The sequence below is a fragment of the Chinchilla lanigera genome, unplaced genomic scaffold (genome assembly GCF_000276665.1).
Source record: "Chinchilla lanigera isolate Chin_1 unplaced genomic scaffold, ChiLan1.0 scaffold00050, whole genome shotgun sequence".
Lineage (NCBI taxonomy): Eukaryota > Metazoa > Chordata > Mammalia > Rodentia > Chinchillidae > Chinchilla > Chinchilla lanigera.
The window spans coordinates 2,717,529-2,743,455 of NW_004955451.1; the positions used below are offsets into that span (position 1 = coordinate 2,717,529).

The window sequence follows — 25,927 nt, forward strand, 5'->3', positions numbered from 1 at the left end:
GTCTTGATTGCTAAATTTGCTAAATGAATAGTACCGTAACTTACGGCCAACGCACAGAGTAAGGAAAGGAAGATATGTTTAACAGTTTACTATGGAGGTGTTTGTGTTTAATGGTGAAAACTTTTCTGGTTGGAAGTAAAGCATAAAGATAAAAAAGCAGATCTGTGGTTTAAGAACAGGGCAGGTCAAGGTGTGAAGGGCTATTTGATGACTATGTGACCTTGACCAAGTAATTTAATCTCTCATAACCAGCTTAAAAACAAAATAAAATATTGATTACCAACACGCACTGCTATTAAAGTGATCTGTTAAATGTTTTACTCCAAGTTTCTACTTCTTAAAAAAATAACTAATTAGCTTTAATTATTCAGTATCCAGTTTCAACGTTATCCATAAATATTATCACCATGTGTGGAAGGCACAGGAAAGAATAAATTATAGTCACATTATTATCCAAATCTTATTAAAATGAAAAATGTTTTCTCATCAGTTGCGTTCTTTACATTGAAGAAGTATAAAAAATGATGCAATTTCGAGATCCTATAGGGTAGTATAACAGATTTTGTTCGTATTTGACAAACATAATTTAACAGATACGAAGATTCTACACACCTTCAGTGACTAAAAGTGGACCCTCCGAATAGAATGACTCCTCACACTGGCTGGCATCTCAATTTTGTTCCCTGAAAAAATATGCCTTCCTAGGATTCTAGTTAGGTAGAAATTTACCACCTTTATTTAAAAAGCAAAAAACTAGCAATACTAGTACTACATGTAGTCCTGGTCATAGACGACAGAAATAACAGTTATAATAAATTTTACTTTGCTTACCTACCTAGGGCCTGGTTTAAGGCCCTGTATGCTTGAATTTCATACCACTGGCGGCCAGGTAAAAGTCCTTTCAATTTTGAATGATGGTCATTGTACTGTCGCTTTAATTCAACCTGACAGATTTTTTTTAAAAATGTAGTAGAGACAATTAAAGCTTGTTCAAAAAATTGTATTAATTTTTAACATTTTGACATAATTTTTAGGGTAAAGATGTATTTTATTTTCCAGTACTAGTTTTTTCATTTTATTTTTTATTCATCCTCATATTACTTAAATTCCCTGATGCATATAATTCACTTGAGACAATTTACACACAATAAAATACACACTTTCAGTGAATAAGTACATAACTTTTCACAAATACATTGTTCTGTAATTCACCCATGCAATCATAATTAGTATTTTCATCATTAGTAAAAACTCCCTCCTATCTCTTCTCAACTGATTTCCTTCCTCTACTGCTGACCCTACAACCACCAATGTTTTTTCTGCTTTTTCTAGAATTGCATGTAAATACATATTAACATACAGACTTTAATCATTTGCCTTTTTTACATAGCATAATGCTTTTGTAATTCATCCATGCTAAAACAAATGAGTAGTTCATTCTTTTATGTTTATCTGGTCTGGTCATCTCTGCTCCCATCCCCCAGGATTGAGGCCAGATCCTTGCACATTCTAGGCAAGCATCCTACCACTGATCCATGCTCTCAGCCCTAATCTCTGCTTTGTTTTTTTAAATCTGTTTTTTAACTGGAATGTTTAGGCCACTTATATTTAATGTTGTTACTGTTATGTCTGGGTTTAAGAATATTTTGTTAACTTTTTTCCTGTTTATCTCACCTGCTTTTTTTTTTTTTTGGATCAATAAAAATTTCTCCCATGCTTCCATTTTATTTCCACCACTGGATTTTAACTACCTGTCTTTGTTTTTGTTTTGTTTCTTGCATTTACTAGAAACATTCATCTTCAACTTACCACTATCTACCTTAAAATAGTTTTATACCAATTCCCATATAGTATAGGACCTATACCATAATATATTTCCATTGCTTTTTCTTGTCTTTTGTGCTATCACTGCCATACTTTTTAGTTTTACATATGGGTTTACCTATAAATTCATAAAACATTCTGATTGTGTTTTAAATAAGCTTTAATTTTTTTTTAACTAAAGCTTTTTTTTTTTGAGGTAATGGGGGTTGAACCCATCCTAGGCCAGCACTCTACTACTGGGCCACTCCCTGCCTCCAACCTTTATTTTTGAGACAGGGCATTCACAACGTTGGCCAGGCTAGGACTGAACTTGCAATCCTCCTGCTTCCACCTTTCAAATAGCTGGAATTACAGGCATATGCCACTGCGACAGGATAAATTAGCATTTTTTTCTGAATAGGTTTAGATTTACAGAAAAGTTATGAAGACAGTGTAGAGTTTTCTTGTATACCATTTACTTAGCTCCCCCTAATGTTAACATAGAACATTACTATGGTATATATATCTAAATAAAAAATTAACATTAGGACATCACTTTTGATCTTTATACTTCATATTTCCACTTTTTCTGGCAATACCCTTTTTACACAGTGATTTATCATTTGGGGCACTCATTCTTTCATTATGTAGATTTAAGTTTCCATCTGGATATCATTTTCCTTCTACCTGAAGGACTTCTTTTAACATTAAAATTTTGCTCTGCATCTACACTGTTCTCCTTCTTGGACTTGTATCTTCATTTGGCCATTTTGATTATCCCAAGTGCCAGTGATGCTCTGTGCACTTCTTCCAAGTTTTTTTCACATTTTGTATACTTCATTTTGGATAACTTTCCTTTCTGTGTTCAAGTTTACTGATCTTTCCTTCTACAGTGTCTAACCCATTCAATGCACTTTTGGTTACATATATTGTATTTCTGATATATAGAAATGTCATAAAGGTATTATAAAAATATTTTGCTTGTCTTCTCATCTTCTTTAGACATGTGAGATAGTAAACATAAGGCATTTTAATGTCCTTATCTGCTAGTTCTAACATCTCTGTCATTTCTGACTTTTCTACTGATTGATTTTCTTCGATATTAGAAGTTATATTTTCTTCTTTGCAGATTTGTTAATTTCAGATTGAATACTAGGTATTGTTAATATTACACCAAGTTACAGGATTTTGTTGTATTATACAGTCTTGTGTTTTTTTCTGCAATATAGGTAGGCTCCTTGGAACCAGGTGATTCTTTTGAGATTTACTTCTATTTTTAGGGCAGGTCCAGAGCAGCCATGAGGCTAAAGCTAATTCATCCTCAGTACAAGGGTGAACTCTTCTGCTGACTATATTCAATGTTCCATGTTTTATAAAAACCCCTCAGTGCAGCTGGTAAGAGCACAAACTATTACTGTTTTTTTGTGAACTCAAGGAATTGTTTTGCTATTCCTTTCCCTGGCCTTAGATAGTTTCCTCTCATATATGTGCCAATCAGTACCTTTCCCTTTATGTACCTCATCCTTCTCTGGTACTCTGTCTTACAAATTCTTGCTGCCATGGTCTCCTGCCCATGGAGTCCTCAGACTCCTAAGCTCTGTTTAGGTTTACTTTTCCTTCACCATGCATGTGGCCTGGCCTCTAAGCAACAATCTGATGCAAATGTGAGGTTCATCTTGTTTATTTTTTTCCCCTCAGGAGTCTCAGTCCTATTGTGTCTACTATCCAATATCTAAAACATCCAGTTTTCTAGTTCTTTTAAGCAAAAGAACTTATCTGGCCTCTGTGGTTAATTTTATTTTTAAAAATTTATTATGGAAAAATTTGCCTATACATAAACAGAAGAGACACATGATACTTTTTAACAACCGTTCCTATCACAACAGCTGCTCTAGGAAGTATTCTTTATAAATGAAGTATTTAGAGATAACACAGTAACATTAGATTAAATGAACAAAATTATGACTCACTGGTCTTTTATTTTTCATCAAAAAAATGAACTTTCCTATATGACATATTTCTTATAAATTTTCAAACATATTTTAACAATCCAGAAGGCCTTTAAAATACTGCCAATATTTTACCTGGGGAGTTATTTTAGTTAAAAAAAAAAGTAAGTCATATACTTAACTCTGAAATGTTTTTATTATATATGAAGATTTTTAAAATTAACAATAAAATACATCATTGAGGAATCACATTTAACTAGAAAAAAAACCTAAGCGTTTAAAAAAGATAGGAAGCCAGCACACGTCATTCTAATGATCCCAGAATCTACTTCATTGTAAACTTTGTGATTATCAGGCATAAAAATCAATGCCCAATTTAAAATGACATACAGCATATGTGAAAAAGCCAGTTTCTCCTGCCAGCAAACAGCCTAAATGTTAAGTAAGCCAAAGGCTGGAAGGGATTAGTTGAAATGTCAAAAGACAACCTTTTACTTTTACCTGCTCATCCTTATAAACACATTCTATCCCTCAGGCACGCTTTCCGAAAAACTGTTTCAATGGGAAGCACCAAAAGGCCCCAGGCAAGCTCTGCCATCTTGTAACTGTCAAAGAGATTAGTCTTTGATCTATTTGGGAGGTCATGCCCACATTCACTATTAGTTATACAGTCTAACAACATTATACCTGTTGACCAATGCTTCTTTAAGGCCTAATGAGACAGACATTTCATATTATGGAAGTTAACTGTGAATCCTTTTCCTAAATTTTGACAGAAAGTAAACACCATAAACTGACCTCAAGTGTGGTTTGGAAAGATGATATTTTGGATCATTTAACATTACTTTTCAAATACATTTTATAAGCCTTTCCCAAAATAGAAAGCTTCCACTTAATTGTATTCTGGAAGGAGTTTAACCACTCCCCACGCCCCATCCCTAATAAATCACTATGTGTAGTTTTGGAGAGGTAGGAGAGGTGTGAAAACAGAAGGAAGAAAGTAACTATTTTTATCAAAGGATGCAAATTGAGAGCCCATAGTTAAGTTCTGTGTATGTGCTAAAATCATGAGAATTATCTGCCAACATTCAAAAATTTGACAATTTCACCACTATCCTCAAATAGCTCAAGCATTTAAACAATCTGTTTAACTCACGTAGGTGCTGGAGTTTGCAACCCCTTGGTTCAGATGTTGCATACATTCACACAAGTTCCTTTTCATAAATGGATTTCAAAGTTCACATAAAATGGAAAACACATTAATAATTTGGTAGTTTCTAGACAACTAAAAATGTATCTGCACCAAAGCGTAACCTAAGTGACATAAGAGACACGGAATAGCAAACATATTCATAATTAAGACTACAGCAGTACTTACAGAACTGTGTAAAATATATCCAATAGACAGATAGTATTCAAGCACAAGTGATTTTGTATTCTGATTTTTACCATTACATTATAATATACTTCAAATTAAATATAAGTTCCTTAAATTATCCATGCCTCAATTTTATCAGGAATAGTATAATATATACTGCCTTAAAGCAGTAATTGACAATATTATGAAAAGAATTATAGGGCCAGGGATATAGCTCAGCAGCACAAGCGCCTGCCTGGCAAGTGCAAGGTCCTGAGTTCGATTCCTGAAACCAAAAAAAAAAAAAAAAAAAAACAAAAACAGAAAAGGATTATATTTCATATGTCAACAACAAATGTAGGTCACAATTTTGAACATGATTTTTTTCAACTTACAGTCAAACTAATCAGTGTGGGCCTTAGATAGCTCCGTATAAAAATAGACTCATGTTTTATAAAGTAGCTTCTGAAAAAATGGTGTGCCAAGTATAAGCTTGAACTATAAATGCATATCTTTACGACTACCTTATGAAAGGTGGCAGATTTTTATCCCAATTCACATAATTAAGTATTAAGATTTCAGTAATAAATACGTTCCCGAAAGCAATTAACTTAGGCAGAATAGTTCTTTCCTCTTATATGTAAACTTGAAGCTTCCAAATAAGACAAAGTACAAATAGCAAAACTCACTAATTAAAACTATTAAGAAAACTTTGCTTCAGAAAAATAAACACATTTGTCTAGCAAACACTCAAAAAGAATAGTTTTAACTCTAGCCAAAGTACAGGGCCTAAAACCTAAACATTTATAGCAACCCAATCTGGAAGACAGAGACTGCACATTACAGACTTTTACTGCTCTGTATCATCACAGTATAAACACTTTTATCATTGTATCACAATATAAATTCCAACAGTTAATGTTCTAAACTCAGCATCATAAGATCTTGTATGTAAAACAATTTAGCTAGATAAAAGGAAAATAACTGGTTTTATTTCATCCGGCATATTTTCAAAATTTCTGAAACACTAAGTTAACCAAATATAGTATTTTTTTAATGAAGAAAAAGAGTTTCTGCCAAGTGTTAAGAAGCCAGGCTTCCTTTTAAATAATTTTTTTAAATGTATTAGACATAATTTTTAATTACTGCTTACTTTATTATATTAGAACTTGACTATCAGTAAGAATCAAGTCACAGTAGCAGCAATATAATTTATTTTACATATGCTTTAATACTGCTTTAGATACTTTTTTTAAGAATCTGTATTAAACTTTATATCATAATTGTCAGTGTTGAAAAAGATAACCGAATTTCTTTTAAAAATAGGGGGATAAAGTGCTTGCCCAGCATGTACAAGTCCCTGGGTTTGAGCCCTAGCAGGAGAGATAGGGAGAGAAAAGGGGTGGGCAGCGTAGAGGAGAAGGGGACAGAGAGGGAGGGAGGAGGGGAAGGGAGGGGAGATGAGGGAAAGGAAAAGAAGAGAGGAAGAAAGAAGGAAAGGAAGAGGAGGGAGAAGAAAAGAGGAGAAAAGAGAAAAAGCAAAGACCAAGTATACTGTTCTTACATCGGGATCTCCTGTTCACCCCAGTCACACACAGTCAGTCTCACTGGTTAAGGATAATTCAGCTTGTGGCTACGGCCCACAATAGCTTGTCAGGCACTATATGCTACAACACTTAAACACGCCTCAGTAAATGCTCTGACAATGCAAAAACACCTCAGTCAGGATGCAGCAGGAAAGCTTAGATTTCATTATTATGAAAACAACTTGTCACGACAAGAGCACAGGACAAAAGTAGAAATCAGTAAGTTAAAAGAAAAACAGTTACTACTTTAAGACATGCAAGAAATCTTTACATGCCTATTCTGTAAAGGGCAATATAGTTGGGCTGTCCATGTTAACATATGGCTCAGATAGACCTGAAATGCTTAAGCTGTCATCTCTGGAAATGCCACCATTCATGCTCAGAGTCTGTTTTGAGGAAAGGAACTGCAGGGGCAAAAGCACATGGTCTGGGGTCAAGGCTCTGATACCTGCACTCACACATGCCTTTCTTTCTGACTTTCTGTTAAAAAAAAAAAAAAAGAAGAAGAAAAGAAAAAGGAAAATAATTCCTGCCAACTTTACCTCATAGAGTTGGTTGAATAAATTATTATAAGCAGGAAACATTAAAGCCTCATACATTTGAGGAGATGGGCTACAAAGTCGTTACTTATCTCATATTTCTGAGATCCAGTGTAGGTTTTGGTGGACTTTACAGTCTGTTTCCATGCATACGAAAAAAGCCATAGGACCATATTGGTTACACAGCCATCACCTTAAGTTGCTGAACCCAAATCAGGATTTTTTACACACAGTTTTTGGACAATACAACTGACTATAGAGGCACCTTACTTCAGGTGACTGATAAAGCAAGATTCTTCAGTTTATGGAGTAGCTGCTTTTCATTACGATCACTGCAGATATGTTCACTGCAGGATAAGAGTGTTCAAACAGTTCTGAAACAAATCTTTTTCTAAATAACTTCTACAACTGACCCTAAGTATTCTGAGAAATGAGGGCGAATGTTAGCATTCTTTAATTCCCTGGCATTTTGGTGTTACTTGCTCAACAGTTAGAAAGCATAAACTGAACTCATTCCCAAGGTTCCAAACTTTTAAACTTAGTCAAAAACAGGAAACACTGATGTTGTAAACACTGAACAGTGATGTCTACTACAGTTTATGTTATCAGAGACCGTAAAAGAATCTAGTGATAGCTCATCTGAAGCCCATCTACATGTCTGCCTTTGAGGGGATATGACAGAATAAACTGATAAAAATCCACAACCAACATTCTCCTCTGTAGAAAAAAAAGCATTTGTACAGGGGGCTGGGGATTTAGCTCAGCGGCACTGCGTCTACCTGGCAAGGGCAAGTTCGTGAGTTCGATTCCCAGTACCGGGGGGGGGAAAAAAAAAAAAAAAGAAAGAAAAGTATTTGTACAGAAGTCAAAAAACAATTCAGCTTCCCTCCCCTGAGGTAGTGTTACTGAGAACACACACCATAACAATCAGTCAGCCTCACAGGTCCCCAGAGCAATAAGCTGGCTTTTGAAGACCTCAACCTAGTTTGACAGCAAAACAAATATATAAAGACAAGAACGTTCCTGTTTGTGTCAAACATGAGAAAATAATTTCAGAATTTAAAAAAAATTTAAAACAACAGAAGACCAAGGAAGAAGGATTTCAAGTTCAACACTAGCCTGGACTACACAAGTCTGACCTGACCTTGTCTCCAAAAAGAAAGTTTTTGTTTTATTAATTATCCAAAAGTTTAACCTATAGCTCTATGTTCAGAGATATTTCTTTCCAACAGAAATATAATGACACTGAGTATTGGGAGAAAAAGGTTATCAATAAAACGTGCTTAAAATTTTATGATTTGAAATGTTTCTATGTTTGATCTTCCTTTAAGAAATATGGAGACTGAAAAAAAATTAACCTCAACAATTCACTGATTATTTTGGGAGTTTTCTGTTTGTTCACTCACTTCTCAGAAGGGATGAGAACGAAGGGCTCTGTCATCCCATTTTCCACTGCTCAAGGCAAACGTACAACTGGTCATCAAGGTCAGGTAGCACACTTGGATACAAATGATTTTACTTTTAGGGTTTCAAGATATAATTAAAAATTGCTATAATAATACTTTTGGCTAAGCTATCTTTTTTTAATCTTAAAAAACAAAGCTGAAAAAATATTCTAAGGAGAAAAAAGACGTAAGTAATGGAGGCTAAACTCATTCTGGACTTTCAGAAGCGACAAGGTTTTTCTTCCCTATCTTGCTGATTTGGCCTAAGTGTTTCCAACAACTCTAACAGCAAGTTGCTCAACTCCTAAATGCTAAAGAGTTTAGTGTTACAGCCTTTAAAGTTTATATACACAGCCATTTCCCCGGGTAACCACATGTTATTACTGGGGCTAAATCCAGGTGGGTTTCTGTATCAGATGCTACACTATAACCAGAACTCCACTCTGCTCTGACCTCAGACTCTGTTCTTGGATCTGGTTTCCCATAGTTTAGGAAAAAGTCCCAAATCCTGAAAATGGTATACAGAGCCCTAAGTGACTCGGCTCCTAAATACCTCTCCCAGCCTGTATTCATACAAAATTTTCGTCACTCACTCTACCTCAGCTTCTTTCAGATCCTAGGAACTGCTGTCCTCTTTCACACATTAGGGCCTTAGCATACGCTAGTCTCTCTGTTGAGAATACCACTGTCTGTTCTATTCACCTACATAAATCTTAGCCTTCTTTCCTGTGTCAGCTTAATACTACTTCCTCAGGAAGCCTCTCCTGACCCATAAAGAACTGTTCTAACATTCTCATGGTCCCTATGACTTTTTCTTATCATCGTCATCACTACTGTGATTGCGTACTACTTTACAATGTCAATATTTGTTGCTAAACTGTAAGCTCCATGAGACAAGGGGCTATAATATGTGCAGTATATCACTATATCCCTATGTTCTAAGAGACTATTACAGTACTTAGTACTTTTAACCTGGTACTAAAAAGAAAAAAAGAAAAAGAGAAGAAAAACATTGTTTCATTATTCCGAATAGCTTTATAATCTGAATGGTTCTGTTGCAATCTGGCCTGTAAGAGCACCTTTCACTTTAGCAAATGTGAATCTCAATATGGACAAGACTCAAATCTCACCTTTCTGAGATGAGTCTTTTTGAGATTCTTACCCCTTACCAAATTACAGACATCACTAGTGTAGAGATAACAACTTGTTCAATTTTGTACCTAATGCATTTAGTACAAGTAAGGACCTGAGTAAATGTTTGTTAAATGAATAAATGCATGGAGATTCTGAGATGATGGAGTGGTGAACAGCAGGAAAACAGCCTCTCTGCGACTTGGTGTCCAGATGCTGGAAAACAGCAACGTGAAGAACAGAAGAAGGAGGAAAGTGGGTCCTTGAGACCCTTGAGAACGGAGGCCCAGGAGGAGAGTACAGAGAGAGACCTCAACATAGAAGGAGGTGGCAACAGGCGCTTTCTCCCTGAGTCCTGACTCGCTGCACGGGGGAGGGAGGCTTGAACCTGCAGAAGCATGGTGACGACGGTGACCCCAGAGGGCTCCCCAGGGAAATGCACAAGTGGAACAGAGCAATAGATGCAGTGGACTTCAGTGGCAGGTGAGTTATTCGGGTTCAGATGTTCCCCAGGAGAGGGCAACTGGCTGGCAGCCACCTTGGACATGGGCCAACTGAGCTTGGGGGCAGAGCAGCGGTGGGCTGGCTCCATCTAGTGGCGCCCGTGTCAGGGTGAGGTGGCACCGGGGCCAAGTCAGCAGGTCAAGGAGCTGAGCTCAAGGAAGCAGACAGCCAAGTTCAAGCTGGGACGAGGCACACGAGTAGTGCAGCCTAAACGAATCTGGTTCCAGACTCAGCCAGAAAGCTCTGTGAACCTCAGTGCAACCAAAGGTGCAGGATTGCTGGGTTTATCCGCTGTCCTGCCATAAATCTACGGCTGGCTTGCTGGGATTAATCAACAAAGATCTGGACTGTCTGCCCTCTGCCAAGAGACACTAAGTGGACATTTTGTTTTCTTCTTTTTTGTTGTTTTTTCCTGATGGTTTTTCTTGTTTTTATGTTAGTATAAACATTGTTTCTAGGTTTTTTGTTGTTATTCTATTCTTTTTATTTCTTCTTTCTCTCTTTCCCTGCAATCATCCTCCTATTTCTCAAAGTTCACAGAAGCTTCCTTTGTCCTGTAGCCTTGCTTCTAATCTCTTTTTCTTCTATTTCTGTATTTCCCCCCCCAACCCCTTTTAAATTTCTCCTCTGTGGGTAAAATCACCATATTGAGGGAATATTTTCTATATACACTTTTCTGGCTTGGTTTAGGTTTTGTTATATAACTACAAATCTAGTTCATATAGTTAAACATGGCAAACTAACAGTTACCACAGTTTGTCATTTTCTAGGCTGTTTGATGCTACTGTTACTGCTGATGGTACTACCTTAGCCAAGGTGAAATAACTGTTCTACTCAGTTGTTCTTCCTGGTATGCCAAGACTGAGACTGCCTAATGGTCATAAAGAATACTATAGGTCAGTGCCCACAGCACCAGGGGCTAGGCAGCAACTTCTCATCTCCAGTGAGTTAAAGAGTTAGGGTCTTGCAACAGACTTGAAACCCAAAAGCCAGCTACACCTGAAGACATCTCGGAGAAGCAGTCATGTTCTAAGAGTTCTAAATACTATCAATAAAGCTACCTGCCATAAGCAATTTAAAAGCATCGACCTAGGAATTGAACTAGAAAAGGAAGAAAGGAAGAAAGGAAAGAAGGAAGGAAGGAAGGAAGGAAGAGAAAGAAAAGAAAAAGAGAGAAAAAAAGAAAAGAAACAAAGAGAAAAGAAAAGAAAAGTAAGGTAAAGTAAAGTAAAGAAAAAAAAAAGACAAGAAAAGCAAAAGAAAAGACACTTAAGTAAGATGCAACCCCAGACTTCCCACTCACAAAAGGCAAACCCGGGGGGCAATGAGGTGGAACAGTTCAAAAGCCACCCACCCGGACTCTCTAAAGTGGTAACATCAGAAATAACATAACAGATGAATGAGCCTCTAGAAAAAAATCAAATCAGAAATAATTTCTCATAACAAGAGATGGTACCATAATAAAAAGACATGGTTAGAGACTCTAGAGCAGATACAAAAAAAAAAAAAAAATAGAGTAGCTTAGGAAATGGGAAAACCAGGAGCCACCAACATAAAAAAAAATGGAATACATGAAACAGATTCAAACAGATATCCTAGTAATTACAAGTTTCATTGAAAGTATACACAGTAGAATGAGCCAATATGAGGACACAATACCAAATACCGAATACAAGACTGCAGTTAGCAATTATGAAAAGATTTCTTAAAAATAGCAATGGTGGACTAGGGATGTGGTTCATTGGTAAAGTTCTTGCCTTGCATGCACAAAGCCCTGGGTTTGATCCCCAGCACCACACACACACACACACACACACACACACAAACTGGCAATGGACCATGAAAATTCAATCCAACAGCTGCCAGATGATGCACAGAAGAATAATACAAGATCGACTGAAGTCGATGATAAAAGAGCACAAACGACATAAAAAGCCTGTTCACATAAGTAATGCCAGAAGACTTCTCAAGCATGGAAAAACAATTTGACATACAGAAAAATGAGGCATATACAACTCTAATTAGTCATGATCAAAAAAAATCTACACCAAGGCATACAATAGTCAAGATTCCAAAAATTCAACACAATAATAGAATATTAAAAGCTGTTATAGAAAAGAAATAAATCGCCTGTAAAGGAAAGGCCATCAGAATCACAGCAGAGTTTGCAACACAAACCCTCCAATCAAAGAGAGCTTGGAGTGAAGTACTTCAAGCCCTAAAAGAAAACAACCTCCAAACCAGACTGATATACCCTGCAAAACTAGCTTTCAAAACTGATGGAGAAATAAGATACTTCCATGAAAAAGAACACCTGAAGAAATTCATGACCACCAAACCAGCAATTCAAAATGTTCAGAAGGACATTCTAGAGATATGAATCCACCAGGCAAGGCAAATAATTAAATGGGGAGAGGAGGGAATCAACAACAGAAAAATAACATGACAAAGTTAAGTTAATACATATCAGTTATAACCATCAATATTAATGAGCTCAATTCACCAATCAAGGAAAACAAATTGGCAGAATGGATCAAGAAGTAAAATCCAGCTGGGCATAGTGGAGCATGCCTGTAATCCCAGCACTTGGGAGGCTGAGGCAGGAGGACTGCTGTGAGTTCAAGGCCAGCTTGCACTACACAGTGAGACCTTGTCTAAAAAGAAAGAAGTCACATCCAACAATATGCTACATACAAGAAACACATTTAATTCAAAAAGAAATTCATAGAGTAAAACTCAAAGAATGGAAAACAACACTCCATGAGACAGGAACCAGAAAAAAAAAGCAGGGGTAGCTATTGTATTTGCACACAAAGTGGATTCCAAACCAAGACTGATTAAGAGAGACAAAGAAGGTCACTACATCCTTGTAAAGGGAACAATCCAAGAGGAAGAGATAACAATTATAAATATATATGCGCCAAATACCAGCACACTCAACTATATAAAACAAATATTAATGAATAAGAAAAATCAAATATTCTCTAATATAGACATAATGGAGAGCCTCACTACTCCACTGTCAATAATAAATAGACCAACTGGAAAAAAATCAACAAAGAAATTTAACAGAACTAAACAGAAGTTTTGAACAAATGGACTTATTAGATGTCTATATAACTATATAAAACAAATATTAACAGGTATGAAAAATCAAGGAAGCACTAATACAATTATATTGGGGGATTTCAATACCCTACTGTCACAAAAAGATCAACTGGACAAAAAATCAACAATGAAATGTTAGAACTGAACCAAACTTTCAAACAAATGGACTTGGTAGATGTTCCACCCCACATAAGAATACACATTCTTCTCAGCTGCAAATGGGAAATTCTCCAAAATACACCACATGCTAGCTCACAGAACATGCTTAAGTAAATGCAAAGGAATTAAAATTATCCCATGCATATTATCAGACCATAGCACAATGAAATTAGAAATCAACGGCAAAAGAAACCACAAGAACTTCATAAATGCATACAAATTAAATAGCACCCTCCTGAACAACCAATGGGTCACAGATGAAATTAAAGAAATTAGACAGTTTCTACAGTTAAACAGTAATGCCAATACAACATGCCAGAACTTATGGGACACAATGAAAGCAATCCTAAGGACTCAATTAAAAATGAGAAGTACAGGCCAATCTCTTTAATGAACACAGATGCAAAAATCCTCAACAGGTCACTGACAAACAGAATACAGCAAATCATTAAGATTATATACTATGAACAAGGAGACTCATCCCAGGGATGCAGGGATGGTTCAACATGCATAAATCAATAAATGTAATCAACCATATTAATGGAACCAATGATAAAAACGTATGATCATCTCAAAAGGTGCAGAAAAAGCTTTTGACAAAGTCCAGCACCCATTCATGATAAAAAAAAAAAAATCCTACAGAAAATTGGAATTGACAGTCTTTATCTCAATCTGGTAAAAGCCATCTATGACAAATAGATCATACTAAGTGAACAAAAACTGAAAGCTTTCTCTCTAAAATCAGGAACAAAACAAGGATGTCCACTGTCACCACTCTTACATGGTTCTGGAAACATTAACCAGAGCAATTATTCAAGAGAAAGAAATAAAAGAAATAACGATAGGAAGGGAAGGAGTTAAATTATCATTATTTGCAGATGACATGATATTTTACACAGAAGACCCCAAAAATTCCACCAAAAGATTTCTAGATTTAATAACCAAATTCAGTACTGTAACTGGATACAAAGTCAGCACTGAAAGTATCAATAGATTCTTGTACATAAATAACAAGCTCAATGAGGGAGAAATTAGGGAAAAATGTCTTTTACAATAGCATCCAAAAAACTAAAGTACCTAGGAATCAATCTAAGGAAGGAAGTAAAAGATCTCTATATTGAAAAGTAGAGTACTCTGAAAAAGGAGATCGAAGAAGATATCAGAAAATGGAAAACTATCCCTTGCTCTTAGGTTGGAAGAGCCAATATTGTGAAAATGGGCATACTTCCAAAACTGTTACACAGACTGAATGCAATTCCAATCAAAATTCCAATAGTATATCTCACAGAATTAGAGAAAATTCTAAAATTCATTTGGAAGATGAGACCTAGAATAGCAAAGGCAATTCTGGACAACAAAGGCAAGGCAGGGGGCATCATAATCCCTGACTCGAAACTATACTACTTGAAAATAAAGCTACTGTGATAAAAACAGTATGGTACCAGCAAAGAAACAGACCTGAAGATCAATGGAACATACCAGAAGATGTGGAAACAACTCCAAACATACTCAGCTACTGTACCTTTGATAAAGGAGCCAAACTCCTTCACTGGAAGAAAGATAGCCTCTTTAATAAATGATGCAGGAAAAACTGGCTTTCCACATGTCAAAGATTAAAACTAGCCCCGTATTTTTCACCACGCACTAAGCTGAAATCAAAAGCAATCAAAGATCTAAATATTAAAACAGAAACACTAAATCTGCTGGAAGACAGAATAGGTAGAACTCTTACAGACACTGGTGTAGGCAAAGACTTTATAAATAAAACTCCAGCCACAGGAAATATCACAAAAGATCAACAACTGAAATCTTATTAAGAAGCTTTTGCACAGCAAGAGAAACCACCAGCAGAGTGAAGAGACAACCCACAGTGTGGGAAAGAACTTTTGCCATCTGTTCCTCAGAGAAAGGACTAATACTTAGGATATATAAAAGCCATATGTGGTGGTGCACACCTGTAATACCAGTACTCAGGAAGCTGAGGCAGGATACTCATCACAAGCTCGTGGCCAGCCTGGGCTACAAGTCCTTGTCTTTAAAAAAAAAAAAAAAAAAAAAAGAAGAAGAATATATAAAAAATTCAAAACACTCAGACCCCCTCCAAATTTAAAGACCCAATTCAAAAATGGGCATTTCAAATAGACAGCTCGGGGCTGGGGATTTAGCTCAGCAGCACAGCGCCTGCCTGGCAAGCGCAAGGTTGTGAGTTCGATTCCGGGTACCGGAGAAAAACGAAACAAAACAAAAAAAATCAAATAGCTCTCAGATGAAGAAGTAGAAATGGCCAGTAAATATATGAAAAAATGTTCAACATCACTGCCATTTGAGTAATACAATGCTGAGATACCATCTCACTGCTGAAAGAATGGCTATTATCAAGAAATCAACCAATCACAAATGATAGTGGGGCTATGGGTAAAAAGGACCCTTCTCCACTGTTGTGGGAGTGTAGACTGGTGCAACCACTGTGGAAATCAGTATGGAGATTCCTCAAAAAACTAAAACTAGCAGTTCCATTTGACCCAGCTATTGCCTTCTGAGCATTTTTCAGAAAGAATTAAAAGCATCATACTACAGCGACATACGCACACCCACATTTAATAGCCATATCTTGGAAACAATCCAATGAACCGATGGATAAAGATTTTTTTTTTATTATTCAATGGAGTACCACTCTGCTGATAAGCTTGAGACATTTCTAGCTAGATGGATGCACCTTGAGACTACACCCTCATGCGACACACATTTAAATATCACATTCTTTCTCTAGTGTGAGCAACTAAAACTGTAAATAAAGATCCAAATGCATAATAGATATTGGGAGATGGGAAGAAAATGTTCAAATGAGAAGGGGAGCAAGGGAGGCAAGGGAGAAAGGAAGGAAGGGACAAGAAAAAAGAGAATAGAAGGAAAAACTGGGAACAAAGCTTTTGTAAATAAAGAGGGGAAGGGGGTTTGAAAGGAGGGGAGGGAATGGGGAAAAAAGCAAGATATATACAGGCACAAATCCCTATGATGGATGTTATCATTATGTGTATCTAAAATGTACCAATAAAAAATGCAAAAAACTGAATGCTGAAACACTCAAGTTTAGTAACATAATTTGATAAAAATATAATTCCCAAGTAGATGAATCCATTCAAAAAGAACAGATGAACCTGTTCCAAAGGTTCATTTTCATATACTATAGTCTTGCATTCTGCCTTCATCCAGCTACTCATGAATACTCCCAACGTCACCAAAGCAATGACAATCACGAAGGGACAACAGCATTCTCTCTAAAAAGAAATGTTTTGGATTTAAGAATTAGAATACTGCCATCATCTGATAATATCTGATACCTGAGCCAGGCATGATGACTCACACCTGTAATACTAGCACTTGGAAGGCTAAGGCAGGAAGATTTCTGTTAGCTCAAAGCCAGCCTGGGCTATAAAGTGAATTCAATGCCACCCTGAACTGCATAGTAAAGCCCTGTCTCAAAAAGACCAAAATAAATAAATAATAAAAACTTGATACTTGAAAGCACTGGCTTAACATGGTTTAATGTATTGTTGATGCTATCATTCTTTGTGGAAGCACTCTTTTACTGTGTTTGATAAAATAGTCATACTGTGTAGAAATCTACTTAAGTAAATGAGTTTGTTATAAAGACAATAACTAACGTAACAAAACCAAAATAGATGTGTGTAGTTTTCAACCATGCATGTAATTTTTAAAAATGATTAAAATAATATATTCAGTCAGAGCTAAGAATAGTTCTCGAAATAAAAAAAGGAATTTACAATACTTATTATATACACCAACACTAAGATATTCAGATCGCTACACGAATTTTTAAACATTTCCAAATAAACTATTTTGGGTGCTACCAGTAGAGTGCTTGCCTAGTATGTGGGAGGACCTGGATTCGATCTCCAGTAACACGCACACATATATACTTTACTACCAAAAAAAATTATACAAGTTTATGATCCTAAACCTGTTATGGTGGCATCCACCTGTAATCTCTTAGTACCCCAGAGGCTGAGACAAGAGCATTGCCATGGGTGCAAGGACAGCCTGGGTTACATAGTGAGTTCAAGACCAGCCTGCGCTATATAGCAAGACCCTGTTTCTGTCTGTCTGTGTCTGTCTGTCTCTCTCTCTCTCTCTCACACATACACACACAGTTTATTGTCCTAAATTATTTTAATTACTGTAAGAGTATTTCTGATAATGAATATTACCATCAATTTTTATGAAGCCAAATAAAAAAGTTTTAACATACAATTTAAACATTTTTAAACTATAAAAATTATCTTCTCTTTAGCCACAGATATACTAAAAGTAGAACAATACAGGGAAGAATAGCATGGCTCCTGAGCAAGGATGAAATACAAATTTGTGAAGTGCTCCACGTTTTTATGGAATTTATAGGAGAATCCTCTATCCCCAAACAGTCTATGTACAGTTTACATAAGTGGGAAACTCTGCTGGTCCATTTTGCATGATCTATTTACAACACTGCAAACGAAGTTTTGTTAATTCACTTAACAAACTCTCTCAGACAGGCTACCTGCCCTTTCATCTAAAAAATTTATCCAGACAATGAAAAAAAAATTTTAAACATATACTATTGTTTATGAATTTTTCCTCAGAGAGGTAAAGGCACAATGGAAGAGTTATTTCTCTCTACTAGTAAACTATCCTAAAGAATACAGAAAAAAACCCACAATTTAAAAATCTAAACTACTTCCATGTTGGATGTGGATGACTGAATTATAGTGTTCGATGCTTCTGTAACTGTAACTGGACAAAAGATTTGTTTTAGAAGCCCACTAGAAAGGGTGTCTGCTTATATATTATGACTTCACTGCATTTTAAAAAACTTACTTTTAGTTATACTTTCCCACTGATATCTAGTTTGTATAAAAGCCTTGGTTCACTCTCATGCCCCTCAAATCCTTTGGTTTGGTATATAGAGAGTTATCTTTTGAACTATTATATGACTAAGTAGTATGTTCTTATAGAATGATCAGAAGCATCTGGGAAAGGAGGAAGTGAAAAAAATCCTCACCGGGAAAGTTAGCTTAATGCTTGCCCTTCAGAGTGGCCCATTATCAACATTTCATAGTGGGTTTCTTTATTTTCAAGTCCCTGAGGTATGCACAATAAATTATGACTTGAACTAAACAAGTCACACTTGGCTCCAAAATGAAATTTTCCTACTTCTACTTTCTAGTCCCCAAGGTGGGAAGAGGAAATCCTGGTCACAGCCAAAGAAGTCATATTTTTGGCTCTAACATTCATTTTCCTGCTCTCTAAAAGCCAGCCAACTCTGCTATTGAGACCATAAAGTCTTAAGTTAGTATTTTAAACTATATTTTAATTTTTACTCCCATAATCTTTGCTAAATTTACAAAAAAATTAGTATCATAATTTCCCCATCAAATCACTTTTCTAACTCTAACACTAATCTCTGAACCTTTTCAAATGTGAACTCAAGTGAAATAAGGAAAATAATGCATGAAAGAGGTTATTTCATTTTTATAGGATAGAATATTTTAAATTTTAACTTAAAATAACTTCCATTACTTTTGCATGCTAAATTGAGTATTAATATAAAAGAAAACCATAAAGTTCTAGTTTAAAGTCCAGTAATCTGAAGCATAGTTTTAGAAGAAGTATTTTTAAAAATCATTTAACTCATCACCTTTTTCACAGAGGTGATCAGGGCAGATATATCCTAACGTTATACCCAGAGAGTCACATCTTCCTGTTCTCTTTCTTGAGTAAGGGCAAAATCTGTGTTCTAGCCAATAGAATATGGCAAAGGTTACAAAACAACCACTTACTTGCTTAAGTCATATTACACGGCAAAAGGATGTGAAGTTACTCTCATGAATACAAGTTGTCTAAGAGCCTGCTTTAGGTCAACGGTGCTACAAAGCATCTAGCTGCCCCTGAAGAAGTGAACTGTCATGCGGAGTGGGCCTGTAAAAAGGCTGCATGCACGGAACTTTAAGCAGCCTCAAAGAGCCAAGAGCAGCCTCTGGATGCATTATCAAGAACTTTAGTCCTACAACTACAAGGAAGTGAATTCTGCCAATAACTTGAAGGGGCAGGAAAGAGGATCCCAAGCTCCAAATGAGAAAGCAGTCTTGTAGAACTCTGAGTGTAAGACTCAGCTGAGCCATGCTGAGACTCATGACCCACGGAAATAATAAATGTGCGTTGTTTAAAGCTACTATGTGGTAATGTGCTACACAGCAACAGAAAATGAATACAGAGCGACAGCCAACACAATTGATATAAAATTTTTCTTCCATTTATTATGTTCTACTACATATTATATAAAGCATAAGAGGCTCTTCGGGATGGAGTGTTCCCTCCTAAAACCCCTTTAATGACTTATGACCCCAATAACACATTGTATTGCTTCCTTATGAGCCATATTAATGTTTACTACCATCTGTTCATTATCATTTAGTTATTAGTATTAGTATTAGTATTACGTCTTAAAGTCTCTAGGAATGGAGATTTTAACACAAAACCAAGTGCAATCTTAATTGAATAAGCTTATATTAACCCTACATTCAAATGATAATTAAAATAACAATTATTGAACACTATGTTCAAAGGCAGTATTTCAATTGTAGATCCAAAAGATCCTTAAGAAATTGTTCCTATCGTTAAGGAATACTACCTAACAGTTATAAAACATATGTATAAACAGTATAATATAATGCAATAAAGGCCGGGTAGCATGTGCTTTAGGAAGTAATAAAGAACACTGGTGAAGGCAACTATGGAGATAAATACAACAGTCAGCATTATTATACTTTTGGTTTGCAACTCCTCTTTTTTTCCCTCCTCCTTTTTTTCCTGTATCGCTCAAGAAGCAACTGCATAAAACAGTAACTATAATTATGCTAATGGGCACACAACATATACAGTCTGTGACAATAACAATATAAAAAGAATGGAGGGTAAGATGGTACCACATAAACACTGAAAATAAAAATCTAAAAAATGCATATAAAAGGGAAGAAGAGAATCAAAACATAGGTTAGGATCTCTAATGTGACAGTCTGAAATCTGAAAATGCCCATTGACATGAACCTCAAAAAGTCTGGAGCATTCTAGATTTGAGATTTTCAGATTAGGGACACTCAATCAGTACAGTCTGTAGAAATGTCCCAACATTTGAGAAACTCCCAGATCGCAAACATTTCTGATCCCAAGCATTTTTGATAAGAGATATTCAACCTGTAGTGTACTATAAATCAACTAAAATAAATAATGATGATAATGGAATTGAGAAATAACAAGTACACAACTCACAGAAAACAAACTCCTTAATGGCAGAAATAAAAGTCCTTCCCTATCAGTACTTTATGCATACATGAATTAAACTCTAACTGAAAGGCAAAGATTGGCAGAATGGATTGAAAAACACATCCTCCTAAAAATGCTGTCTATAACAGATTCACTTTGGATATAAGAAAGTCAGAGCCTTACATTACATCATATAGAAAATTTACTCAAATGGATCAAATACCAAAATTAAAGAAAAACTATAAAAACCTTTCAAAGAAAATATTAGGGGCAAATTTTCACAATCTTGGATTTTCCTATGGTTTCCTATGTATGACACCAAAAGCAAAAGTAACAACCACCACCAAAAGCTAGATTAGACATTATTAAAATCTGAAACATTTATATATCCACAGACACACAAATATTTTCAATAACTTGTGTTGTTCAGCCACTCCACAGATGTATGACCTATAATAATGGCTAATGTTTTAACTCACTAAATTTTAGAACTGCTACACAGGAAGAATAGATCCAGATCTATGGCTATAAGAAATTTACTTCCCTTACATTCAGTATTGCTAATAAAGAATTTCTCTCTTATCTCTGTAACACAGACCACTCTTTGGTCTATCCTACTTACCTCTTTTGGGAGGCACTTAAAAAATTCTTCTAGAACCACCCTCCTCCTCCCCATTCAGAATTCCCTGACATGTACTTTGCTATTTTATGCACTTGAGCCATTGGAAATTGTATAAGCAGAACTATGACAGGTAGGATCATGACAGGAATGTCAGAGCAGGTCACCATGTGTCTTTTTTCATGACAGACTGAGATGTTCCATAGTAGGGATTTATTGTCAGCAAAGTATTATGGTTTAAATAAATATCCCCCAAAGGCCTAGCTGTTAAAGGCTTGGTTTCCAGTCTGCAGTGCCACTGGGAGGTGGAAGAACATTTAGGACACAGGGCCTAGAGGAAGGAGTTAGAGCACTGGGGGCAAATTCTTGAAGGGGACATTGGACCGAAGCCCTTCCCTCTTGTTGCTTCCCAGTGAGCAGTTTCCTCAGCCACGTGCTCCTGGCCATGAGGTTCTCTCCCATCATAAGCCTGAAGTCAACAAGGCTAACCACTGACTAACCCCTCTGAAATTATGAGCCAAAATAAACTTTTCCTCCTTACAGGATGATTACCTCAGATGTTTTGTCAAAGTGATGCGGAAGTTGACTAAAAGAAAGCATTGAAAACTGAAGTTTGGTATAATAACAATGCCCAGAATCATAGCTGTTAGGATAAAGGCAAAGAAAATAGAAGACAAATGTAATATTCTATAGAAATACATCTCATAAGCCAGGGATATAGCGCGGTGGCACAAGCACCTGCCTGGCAAGTGCAAGGTCATGAGTTCGATTCCCGGTATCAAAACAAAACAAAACAAGAAAACTCATGTTTTAAGAATTTTTGAGGGGCTGGGGATTTAGCTCAGCGGCAAAGCACCTGCCTGGCAAGCGCAAGGTTGTGAGTTTGGTTCCTGGTACCAGAGAAAAACCAAAAAAAAAAAAAAAAAAAAAAGGATTTTTGAAAATAACAAACAATAAATATCTAGATAAAAATTATGGAAAAGTTAAAAGTACCTCCTGATAACTATTTCTAATATCATCCCCTTCTTCTCTTCTCTAATGGAATCAATATCCCAAGTTTGATATGAATTCTTTCAGGCCTTGCTACCCTGTAAGTATAGTATTTAGTACAGCCTAATGTGAGGCATCAAGTTTATCTTCTTTTCCAGCTCTCAAGAACTCATGTGTAGATCTAAGAACTACAAGGAATATGAGCAAAAGCTGAAAAACTGGTCTTATGGGAAAAAGATTAAACATTTTGGAGGCAGATGCAGTGTAAAGAGGGGAAAGGGAATCTGCCTAGTTTAACAAAGTACCTCGAGTGCAACAAGGTAAGACCAGGGTGAAAACATAGCAACAGGCTATAGGACCAGTGCCAAGCGCAGTGACAGCGGCAGCACTCAGCTTCTGCAGGGTGTCACACTAATACTGTTGATAATGAACACAATGGTTTCCTGGAGTAGATGTCCACTGTTCCATCAACAGCAACAGTCAAGGCAGCATCAACCATTTTAACACAGGAGGCAGAGCCCAGCACCTGACATCAGTGTCCTTCGTGGTGGCAATGGTACCCAAAGAAAGCTAGTAAAAGGCACCAAACTCAGGAATGGCAGAAAGGTTAGGAATCACAAGGGGACACATCTCCAGAGGACTTTCAGAAATTTTGAAAGAGATCCACAGATAAGGGAGGAGTAGGGGCTAATGTGGAAATATTGGTTATTACTGTTAATGCTACCCAAAGACTGCATCACCTAAAGAAAAAAAAATAAAATTATATAATTCGTAATGCCTCATCAATCCCACTGAAAGAATTCTCACTTTGATATGCAACCTGGTTGTACACCGGGAGAAAAGATAAGGGTTATAATCAATGGGTCAGCTTAAGGGCCAAAACAATTCAAGTTTCAGTGTCTGATTGCTAGCAGTTTCAAGTGCCTGTAAAAAAGGAAATAAAATCCTCTCTGATGAAAGATAACATCAACTATGGTAGTCAATTTTGGGTGTCCTTGACTACTCTGAGGGATGCCCACAGCATCTGTAAACCCTCTTCTGGGTGTGTCTGTGAGGCTATTTCTGGAAATTATTGGCTTATGGGTCCACAAGTGCAGAAGACTGGGCCTGAATGTGGACAGCACCATTCAATTTGCTAAGGACTAGGAAAGAAAAAGAAAAGCAAAAGGAGAATTCAGATTCTCTCCCTTGTCTCTCTTTTCTTCCCTCTGTCCCTCTATCCTTCCCTCCCTGTTTCTTGCTCTTCCTTCTGGAACTGATATTTTTTCTGCCACTGCTGCTCTTGGATAAGAGACTGCAGATTCTTTGGCCTCTGGACTCCAGGACTTGCACTCTGGCTTCATGGAATAAGTCACAAAATCAACTTGCAAATGGCTGCTGTGAAACTTTTCAGTCTCCATGATCATGTGAGCCAATCTTGAAATCTCAATCTGTCCCTGTCTCTGTCTCTCTCCTGGCTCCGTTTCCCCAGAAAACTCTATTATGTCAACTCAGAGGTATTTTAGGGTTTTTGAGACAGGGCTTTGCAATGTGGTGCAGGCTGGCCTTCAAGTAGACCAGACTGGCTTGAACTCATGGTGATCCTCCTGCCTCAGCCTCCAGAGTGCTAGGATTACAGGCATGTGCCACTATGTCCAAACCTTTACCTCAGGTTTTAAATTACTACTGTAAATCATTTTTATAAATATAATGTTGGAGAAATAAGCTGTGATAATGAGATAAAACTCTTTTTGGCAAAGATGAAGTAAGTGGTTTGGAAATAACTCTCTTATTATAAGGAATAGGAAAACAAAGTAGAACAACTGCTTTCAGGAAATAGACACTAAGTTGCACAAGACTGTAATTCTGGAGCTTAGGAGAATTCATTAGGTAAACTCCGTTTTTCCAGAACTCTTATGTGGTATAATTTCACAACCACAGTATGTAATACTAAAGTACAAACAGAATGCAGAGGTCCTAACTAGCTGAAGTGAAAGAGATCAAACATTTAAGCAGCTAAAATTACGAAATCTGCAGGTTATTGCATTATAAAGAAGGGAGTTAGGAGACTGGACCATACAATTCTGTGGAGAAACTATGAGGCTGTGTAGCTAAGAACTTGATAATACACAAATGTTAGGGCTCCACATCAAGCATTTCTGATCAGGTAGGTTTGAATTGAGCCTGAAATCTGTATTTCTATCAAGTTCCCAAGGGATATTGATGCTCCTGCCCAGGACCACACTTTGAAACTACTCCTGTTAAGGAAAAGACAATGTAAGTTAAAAATAAAAGAAACCTTTTCTCTAATCTCTTCTCATTCATTTAGATTCTCCATAGATATAAAATGTCTAAGGATTCAAGAAAAAAAGAGTAATTAATTTTACACTAAACCAATGACTTCTACGATAATACAATTTTTTGAGGCTTGGTGGCCTACCTGCAGATCTTTCACGTTTGGAAAAGGAATTCCTATCGTTATGACCGCACGGGCATTGTCATCTGAGAAATCCAGACCCTCACTCACTTTACCACGACAAACTGCTACAAGAAGGGCTCCATCTTAAAACAACAGAAAGTAAATATTTTAAAGAGCACACTCAAAATTCTCAGAAGCTGCTTCCTCTGGTTACTTTATAAACGACTAATTGAAAGTACTCATATTAACAAAAATTTAAAATAAAATAAACACTAAGATATAGTTTTAAAAGTTCTTTGTCTTTAAGTAAAGGAAACAAAATTGTAAGGAATTACAGACCACACCAATTTTTGAACTGTGCATCTCCCAGGTAACTTCTACGCTAACAGCACACCAGAGTAGCAATCTGCACGAACTGATCAAGCATGAACCCAAACACGGACGTTACCATCATTACCTTTATCACCAAAGAATAACTCTCAAAAAACTTAAGTAACTGATTTGTACTACTATCAGATTAAATCAATATTATATTGAGAAGCAGTTAAAATACACAGACCACAATTTATACTCATCATTAAAAGGATATCAACAATTATGTTACAGTGTCTTCTTTGTTGCACTGTTCCTAAGTTATTGCTATTAGTCCTTCACATCAGCTCTACAGACAATCTGTAATCTGGAAATTGAGTCCTCAGTATGTTTTGGAAACTCAAGTTTGTCATTTTTAATACAGTATATTATTTACATCAATATATGTCCTTTTTAGCTAGAAGGAAGATATTCATACATATCCCAACTACCTTCTTATACAAAATAGTTCAGGTGGTATAAGGAAAACTGTGGGATAATACCTGAATGCATACTGTTTCTTAAAGATCAATTATAGGAAGACAACATCAAACAAAAGAATCTTGACTTTCTTTTCATCTAAGATTATAAAATATAATTTTTCTCTTAAGTGCAACTTACAAAAGAATATAAATGAAATTCTAATAACAACTTTTTTACTTCATAAT

The 25,927-nt window shown here is 36.3% G+C and overlaps 1 protein-coding gene across 1 annotated transcript in view; it reads right to left on the reverse strand.

Moving 5' to 3' along the window:
* Brip1 (BRCA1 interacting protein C-terminal helicase 1) overlaps positions 1-25,927 on the reverse strand; it is a 114,777-nt gene that overhangs the window by 11,695 nt on the left and 77,155 nt on the right. Inside the window, 2 exon segments of the mRNA XM_013519414.1 lie at positions 832-944; positions 24,930-25,051. Of these exon segments, the coding sequence (XP_013374868.1) occupies positions 832-944; positions 24,930-25,051 (235 nt within the window).